Here is a 9,603-nt window from a genome sequence, read left to right on the forward strand (position 1 = left end):
AGAACGCATATACGGAACAAAATAGATGTTGGTGATACCGTTTATACGCGCAAATATGGCATATGCTCGCAAATAGGACACGACCATCGTAAATATTCTTCAGCTGGTTTGGGTGGCGGTGGTAATCCAGTTCCTAGTGGAAGTTCATCTAATGTGTCCAACTATCAAGGATACACGTAGTGTTTTGTTTCCGTAATGTGGTTGTAATAAGTGTATGCACTTGTTTATCTTGCAGAATGTATAAATAAAATTATGTTTCCATTGCTGTTAAATCTTATTGATATTTAACATTAATACTTCAGTACAACAATCTAACATAAACCCATTTTAAAAAAAAAATAATTGTCTTGTTGACCTGAAAAAGTTGCTCGTCTACAAAAGCTATTTTCTGAAAAATTTATATTGTACCCGAAAGAATCTTTAACACGCGAAGCATAGCGCGGTGAAATACTACGTTATGTGGGTTGTCTTGTCGACGTAAAAAGTTGCTCGCCTGCAAAAGCTAACTTCTCGAAAAGTTGTATTGTACCCGACAGAATCTTTAACACGCGAAGCATAACTCGGTGAAATACTATGTTATGTGTGTTGTCTTGCCTATAAATAACTAGCGCATTTTAGTTATTATCTGCGCTTAACCAAAACAAATAGCAAAACTTTCCATACATTTTTTATTTTTCTTGCATTAACAAATGTCTGGACGCAATGACTAACCAAGGTGCTATTGTGGCAAACGTGCGATTTTGAAAACATGTTGGTCCGATGGAAATGTTGGGTGCAGATACTGGATGTGTCAATAATTATTTAGATGCAATGACGGAAATCATTGTATGTTTAAGGAATAGTATGATGAACCCATTAATCAGGAATACTACAAATCATGTTTGCAGTATGTTTGGAATATGAACGGTGAATACCAACGCCAGATCTCTGAAATGCAACGAGAAATTGTGCCAGTGCAGAAGAAACTAAAAGAGGCGTAAGAAGAAGAAAATAAAATGGAAGAGAAATTTAAGTAGTTGGAGCAGAGAATAATAGGCGGTAGTGACTAAACAAACACATGTATATGTTGAGTGTAGTATTTTATCTTTATGTTTCCGTGTCATATATTTTCATTAGTTATACTGAATTTAAATTATGTTAAGTTGCTATGTTTGTATTTGTGTTGTAGTATAAAAATAACGAAGAACCTGAGAAATAAAAACATAATGCTCATATAATATAAACAATAAAAATTGTTGCTATTATTTACTGAATGTCATATGTACATAAAATAAAATAAATCAATGTGTCCCACATCCTGTATGCTTTAAAGCAGTCGTTGTCCTGAGGCGCATCCCATCCCGCCCGGCTACACTATCAGGATCATCCTCATCACGTCGCCTCTTTGTCGGAGGATGCGCTGCAGCATGATTATCAGTAGGACTGGCAGGCTCGGTAGAAGAGGTCGTCGGTCCAACAGTAACCTACAAAATAATATGATATTTTAGTATATGAAATATGTATTAGTAATGTACGTTAACAATCACATAAATGTAAATTGTCTTACCATGGTCTTGTCAGGCTCCTGAATATAATCATCCGTCGCAACCATGTCAGTATCTCGCAAGGTGGCCTCCATGACGGGCGAGGATGAAGCCTTAAAAAATGTGTCAAATATTTATGACTAATCAATGAGATAATACAAACAAACCTGCGCCTGTGAAAGATCCTTAGCATCCCTCGATGATGAGCCATAACTCAGCTGGCGCCCACTATCCACATCTCGTGTCGGGCGATCATCGACGACGGTCAATGGGTCAGGAAAATACTGATCCCACTCTTGTCACGTAATGGCCGTGCCCGCGATCAATAATGGAGATGACGGGGTCACCTGCGAACTCCTTGGAGTAAGATAAAGGCTGAATGGCGGCATATCTCTGGGAGCATAGTCTCGCTCATGGTGGTCACCCGACTGATCAACTCCAATATCCTCAACAGGTGCCTCAACAGTCCCTTGCTGGGGACCACCTCCTCGCCGACCCCCACGACCTCGTGGGACACCCCTGCCACGTCGACCATATTCCGGCCCCACTGGTGGCCCATGATGGTACTGCTCTGGCGCCACATACTCAGCCTCGTATCCTAATCGCTTATCATCTCGGGCTCGCCTCAATGTACGAGAAGCGAGATCGGTAACCTGTCGGCCATACTCGTGCAAAGCGGCTGCTCCCTCGCCGGTATGCTACTGCATCTGCAGTCCCAACTGGTGGAACAGATGTAGGTCAATAGCTATCACAACATGTAAAATATAAATTACGGAACGCTAGGTTAACGTTATAAAATAAGAATACCAAATAACATACCAGTGCCTCCCAGTATATGGAACGTACCGACCGCCAGCGCGATAAACGAGATTCACGATGAAAAGTTGGGTAATGCTGCGGTACCAGCCCATATACTCATGCTCACCATCCGTATGGTCAGGTGGAGGGGGGCGGAATTAGGTCAGTCGCTGGTCCCAAGTATCGATCTGCGCCTCTAGCCATGCCACATATGCCTGGTCCACCCTGAAACGATCATCCCACTGGTAATGTGTCATATACCAAGCGGGCGGTGGAGGTACAAGTTGTGGTCGACCAAACTGGAGAAGTACTCGCTCGGTGGAATAATGCTCGACAATATTGAGACACATCGACGGGACAGAAGAGCTCCACATAATTCGGCTGGTCGAGTAATAATCGGGCAAACCAGCTATTAGCTCGTCATTGTATGGACTCCAAATGAACTATTAAGTAAAAATAGGAAATGTGAGTATATGCAACACATATAAAGCCAGGCCAAGTAAACTTAGGTATACATTTACTTGTGCGCTCTCCAGCAAATCCAACAAATCCCTGTAATAGGGGAGATTATGTCGAGCCTCGTACTCCCGTCTATATCCTCGCCTATCAACCCACCTCCTAGCTAAAGGGAGAAACGGAGGTGGTGCATCCGGATCTAAGGGTGGTAGAGGTGGCTGCAACTGCAGGAACCGCTCCCAGGCCCAAACCTAATATACAATGTGGACGTAAAATTTAAGGTATATTTTTACTAGGTATGTTATAATTAAGAGAGTATTTGACTATGTTTTCACCTGCAGCAGCGGAAAAAATCCTTCAACGTCTCGTTGGGTGCCCATGCTCGCCCGACACATCTGCCTGTACAAGTAACCGAGAACAGCAGCACCCCAGCGGTAATGATGTAAATCATCTAGCCGCTCAAGATGATGAAGAAATCTCAAGCTAACTAGGTTACCCGAAGTGTTCGGGAACAAAACCCCTCCAAACATAAGCAACAACAGCAACCTCGTGTACCGGTGAATATGAAGCTTTGGTGTATCATCTGTGATGTCAGCGTGCATCGCTTCCAAATGCTGCCGGACAGGCATCAACTGCAGACGACTGGCCCCCAATCAATGTAGTCTCAACCGGTTTCTGGAAACTGGTGAGCCGCTGCAGCATCTCCAGGTACTACAAACCCGTATACTCTCTAATGGCATTCGGCAAAGCAATAGGGTGTCCATCAACGGGCAGCCCATACAGGACCTCCATGTCCTGAAGCGTGATAGTGGCCTCGCCAATGGACAAATGGAATGTGTGCGTCTCTGGTCGGCACCACTCTATCATGGCCGTGATCAACGACCAATCTAGCTGTAGCCGGCCGATCTCCACAATCCTATAAAAACCCGTATCCTGGAGGCGTCTGACTATACGAGGATGGGAGGGTGGGCCCTAAGAAAGTTTCGCATATCGTCTACTCTCCTGGCGCAGAACGTTTGGGCCAGTAACTGTCCCTCCCATATGTAGGACGACCTATGCTCTCCCTGTAGCAATAGTAGCTCTAGCATGGTAGGTCCGGGATGCAAAGGCGGAACCTCCATGTCAGCTACTGTAAATTGAACATTATTAATTATATTATTTTACTTTAATATGTTAGTTTTATTCTTTTTATGTTAGTTTTATTATTATATATTTTTGTTTATGACTGACTTATTTTTTACTATAATAAAATTATATAATTAATTTTTATAATTACACAAGATTTAATTATTAAATATTCACATATGGGTTTCGGGCTCAATATTTGAGGCCCAGTAGAACCAAGGTATCCTGAATTCTTGTGTTCATGATGAGAAACTTTTGTCAAATACTTATCACTCAATAGGTCTGTTATTTTAAATGTTAGTTTATTATTTATATGTTAGTTTAATATTGTATATGTTATTTTTATTAATTTATATATTAGTTTTATTATTTTACATGCTAGTTTTATTAGTTTATATGTTTTGTTTGTTACTCACTTATTTTTTACTATAATAAAATTATATAATTAACTTTCATAATTGTACCAGATTTAATTATTAAATATTCACATATGGGTTCCGGGCTTGATATTTGAGGCCCAATAGCACCAAAGTATCTGAATTCTTGTGTTTATGATGAGATAATTTGTCAAATATTTATCATTCAATAGGTCTGTTATTTTAAATAATTAATTTCAATAACTACAAGAATACTATGCTAAAGGACACTACATTTTACTACGCTAAAGGGCACTACATTACAAATATGAGCACTACATTAGGCCACAAGATACCACTACAGGGAACTAAACTAACAATTTATCTATTTTACTAGTCTTTTAGCATATAAATAATTTAAAGCAAATAACAACAAAAAATTAATTTAATAAAAAATCAATCAGGAAAATACATATACCACAGTAAAAAGTAACTAATTAATATTTTTTTAACAACTAATAATAATTTCTCTATTTTACTAATTTTTTTAGCACACTAATACTATAGCCCGGATAAAAAACAACAAGTTAGTTAAATCGCAAAATAATCATAAAATAATATAGAGCACATTAAAAATAACTAATATGCATTTTTATACTAGTTTTAACAAATATTAAGTCGGAATATCTCGATTTAAGGTTTTAGGAAAGTTGAAGATTTGGTGATTTGGAGCCGAAACGAGCAACCACTACTAGAATACGGCTTAGCAAGGATGTGGGATCGGGAATCTATATTTTTTGTGGGACCGGTGGGCTCCACTCGAGCTTTTTTCCGTTGAAAATGGGGTGGGGGACCGTTGTTTTTTGTTTTGTTTTAAGGGGGGAGCTTCTGGTTTGGTCGGGAAAGGAAGGGGACGGGTTTTTATATGGGTATAGCGCCAATTATTATGACGCTATAGTATAGCGTCTTAATAAAAGGCGCTATACCTTCCAGCTCTTTTCAAGTTCAAGGGTGAAGGATAAAGCGTGCCGAGGTCGAATTGATTTGGCAGATGACGAGGACGAGGACCAGCTCTCATTCTAGACACGAAGTGATGACCAACCTTAGAATTTGGATTCCCTGAGAATATTCTATGGATATTCCCTTTTGTTGTACTATCTAGGGTTTTGTTTCCCATGTGCTCCTATAAAAAGGAAAAGATGTAGATCAGAAAGGGAGATTTGGACCTTTTTGCCAAAGATTTCACCAACATTCTTTGTACAAGATTCTCACTTTATTTAATATAAACAAAGCTTGCCTTTACACTTTCCTTCTATTATTCCCTCTCCCCATCCAAAAAGGATTAGAATTTATGATTGTTCATCATCATCCATCATTATCAAAAAGACATCTGGGGAACCCATCTTTGTTAGGTTATCTTTGTCTCATCTACAGTTTGAAAGCTATTTATTGCTCTCCCTTTATATTTTTCAAGTCATTATTGCTCAACTATTCTTCCAAGTTGTCTTCTTCAATGCTATTTATTAAATATTCACCGAAGAATACGAGATTTGTCATTGAACATTAATATTGGCTATGATTAACCCTATTTTTCAACAAATCTAATTCTATAAAAACAAGATCTATGTTTTTGGGTCATACACTAACCCAACCTATGTACACCCTTACAGGTCACTATAATAGCATGAGCAGGTCAAAAGGGAGTCCAACTGAATCCTTTTCGTTGACAATTATACTGTGCAAACAAAGTGAAGATAATTTATTTGTTTATATTACAAGTTAGAATTGCAGGTGCGACGTTCTTGTATTCTTCTGGGAATCCCCTTGTTAAAACTTTTGGTTCCGGTATCGCTTAATGGCTTACATAACACTTGGATCAACTTAAGATTAACAACATATACTTTAACATTACGTGGTAGCATCTCTTTCGTAAACGGAATGCACCATTATATTAGTAAATTATATTATGCTGCATTTCAGGAGCTATTAATTATATGTTGTGCGAAAAATACTGAACGTCTCTTTCTCTCTCTCTAACGTCTCTTTACCCCCTTTGTCTCTCTAACGTCTTCCTCCGTCGTGAGACTACTGTCACACCGGCATAAATCCGGTGACCTCTCACCGGATTCAGGTAAGTCCTCCTCCCTTTTTCTGTATCTTTTCTCCTTCTTCTCTTCACTCTCTTCCTTCCTCCCCGCCTCTCTCCTCTAAAATCGTCAAAACTTGTCGGATCTGCCCTTCCCCCCACCCCACCTCCTGTCTCTTTCTCCTTTCTCTGCTTCTTCAGCTACTTCACTTCTAAGTTAAACGCATTTCTTCAAGTAGCATAGAGGAATAAGGGGTTTGCTTAAGCTTTTGGATCAGCTTAATAGTGTAATAATATACATGTAAGATTTTAATTCCCTTTGTTTTTGAAAGTATATATAAACTATTTGCATTATCTTAGCTTATTTGGCATCTGGGTATTTTCATTTTTTTATTATTTGTTTTTTTGGAATATTTTGGAGTTACTTAGTCCATTGTGAATACCCTTTTAGTCTCTTGAGCTGGAGAAAATTCTTGCTCTGTGTTTTGAAATCGATTTTCTTCTTCTCTCGATCTTTCTTGCATTTTCTACAACTTTTTTTTGACTCTTTGTAATCAAGATCTGAACACCCTTTTGCTCGTTCTCTTTTCATTAGATCCCTCTTTCAAAAGCTCCTTTCAGGTTATTCTTAATATTCCATCACTCATATATTCATTATTGTGTTTGATTTATAGTGAACTAGCTAATCGTATTAGAGTTTGGTTAATTTGTATCTATAATTCGATAAAAGTAGTGTACAAATCAACATTTCCCTCTTTTTAGTGGAAAATTTTCGCAACATTTACTGCTTTCGGTGCTTATATTTAATTTGAGGTTATTTGTTTCAGGTTTAATCAATTTAGCTTTTATTTTATCAACATTATTGACTGATTTTCAATCAATTCAGCCTTTATTTCATCTTATTCAACTTGATTTTGGTTGATTTGAATTGGGTTTGGTTATTTTACTATTGGATTCATGAAATTTTCGTAAAATTTAGGTTTTTATTCATTATTGACTGTTTTTATATGAACCTAAGGTTTTATTTCAACCTTTTTTTTGCGCTCATTTGCTACGGGTGGGGCCTCACCAGTGGTAACGGTGAAAACTCTTTCCTCATTCGTTTAGCTTCGTGGTATTTTGCGTGTATTTCAGGTTAGGTCTTGTGGCTATTAGCGGCGAACGGGACGTGCGTGTGCAAACATTTAAGAACAACCCGGACGAGTGTCAGCCAGGGGCAGCGCGAGTTGGACGCGAACGTGCTAGGTGGTCGTAACATCGTCGTATATACCAAGACAATTCCCAAGTTCTACTCGCGGGAGTTGGTACCTCATGTTTTTCTGTTTCTCTTTGTTGTGTTCATTAAATTGTTGTCATCGTAGTTCGTATTAGTTTATTCACCGTATTAGTGTGCTTATAGTTGCAACTTGTCTTCTTCTTGTTTGGTCTGTTGCCTCGGGTGTGTTAGTGATTCCCCTTAATTTGCCGTAGGTATAGTGGTTGTGGTCTGGGATGGTCGAGTGAGGTTATGTCCTCAAGGGGAGCGAGGGTGGGCCGTGAGGTAGGGCAGGGGTTAGGGGGTGGGGCGGGAGGCAAGGGAGGTAAAGGGAACAAGGGTGTCTATAGGTTGAGAATTGGGTCATGAAACATAGGTACATTGACAAGTAAGTCTATCGAGTTGGCGAATATCCTTCAGAAGTGGAGGGTCAATATAGCTTATGTCCAAGAGACAAGGTGGGTAGGGTCGAGAGCGAAGGACGCAGTCGGGTATAAACTTTGATACTCAGGAGTCCAAAAAGGTAAGAATGGAGTGGGTATCTTGGTGGATAGGGAACTTAGAGAGTTTGTAGTTGAGGTTAGACGAGTGAATGAAAGATTGATGATTATTAAATTGGTGGTTGGTGAGTTCATCCTAAACGTCGTTAACATCTATGCGCCGCATGCGAGCCTAGATGAGTAGGTTAAATGACGCTTCTGGGAGGGGCTAGATGAGATTGTGCGCTAGGTTTCGCCTACTGAGAAACTATTCATAGGAGGGGATTCCAATGGTCATATTGGGTCGACCGTTGGTGGTTATGGTGAGGTTCATGGAGGCTTTGGTTTTGGGGAGGAGAACGGAGGAGGTACCTCGCTGTTGGACTTCGCTAAGGCTTTTGGGATGGTGATTGCGAACTCTAGCTTTCCGAAAAGGGAGGAGCATTTGGTTACTTTTCAAAATGCGGCGGTGAAAACTCAGATTGACTATCTCCTCCTCAACAGGTGTGACAGAGGGTTGTGCAAGGATTGCAAGGTGATTCCGGGCGAGATACTCGCGACACAACATAGGCTATTGGTGATGGATGTTGGTATTATGTTAAAGACGAGGAAAAGGTCTGCTCGCGGAAGACCAAGAATCAGGTGGGGAGCCTTAACTAAGGATAAAGACCATAAGTTGGAGGGACGGTTGTCGGCTATGGGAGCTTGGATTAGAAGTGGTGACGCGAGAACTATGTGGTCAGCGACAATAGACTGTATAAGGGAGGTTATGAGAGAGGTGTTAGGGGTCTCGACGGGCACCTATGGTGGGCACAGAGGAGACTGGTGGTGGAATGAAGTGGTCCAAGGTAAAGTAGAAACAAAGAAGGCGGCATACCTGAAGTTAGTGGAGAGAATAGGCGAGCGTGCATGGAGAGGTATAAGGTAGCTAGGAAGGAAGCTAAGCTGGCGGTCACAGAAGCTAAGACTGAGGCGTATGGTCGTATGTACGAGGAACTTGGGGAAAAGGCGGGGAGCAGAAGTTATTCCGATTGGCCAAGTTGAGAGAGAGGAAGGCTCGGGATTTGGACCAAGTGAGATGCATCAAGGACGAAGATGGTAGAGTATTGATGGAAGATGCCCAGAATAAGAGGAGATGACACACTTACTTTCATAAACTTCTAAATGACGAAGGGGATCGGGATATTTTGCTAGGAGAATTGGATCAATCTGAGAGTCACCTTGAATTTGGGCACTGCAGGCATATCAAGGTTGAGGAGGTCGTGGAGCTATGCGTAAGATGAGTAGGGGCAGAGCGATAGGGCCAGACGAGATTCCAGTGGAATTTTGGAAGTGTGTGGGAGAGAATGTTTGGAGTGGTTGACTGGGTTATTTAATATTATTTTTAAGGTGAAGAGGATGCCGGATGAGTGAAGGTGGAGTACGGTAGTTCCATTGTATAAGAACAAAGGTGATATCCAGAGTTGTAACAATTATAGAGGTATCAAATTACTGAGTCATACCATGAAAGTGTGGGAGAGGGTGG

At 40.4% G+C, this 9,603-nt stretch overlaps 1 protein-coding gene across 1 annotated transcript; it reads left to right on the forward strand.

The window, feature by feature from the left end:
• The first annotated feature begins 8,128 nt into the window (after positions 1 to 8,128).
• On the forward strand, positions 8,129 to 9,006 carry LOC138908723 (uncharacterized). Its single transcript, XM_070199399.1, has 2 exons — positions 8,129 to 8,137; positions 8,329 to 9,006. Exons 1-2 carry the CDS (start codon positions 8,129 to 8,131, stop codon positions 9,004 to 9,006), a joined length of 687 nt encoding a protein of 228 aa, XP_070055500.1.
• Positions 9,007 to 9,603: the final 597 nt, after the last annotated feature.

The sequence above is a fragment of the Nicotiana tomentosiformis genome, chromosome 1, assembly GCF_000390325.3.
Source record: "Nicotiana tomentosiformis chromosome 1, ASM39032v3, whole genome shotgun sequence".
Classification (NCBI taxonomy): Eukaryota; Viridiplantae; Streptophyta; class Magnoliopsida; order Solanales; family Solanaceae; genus Nicotiana; species Nicotiana tomentosiformis.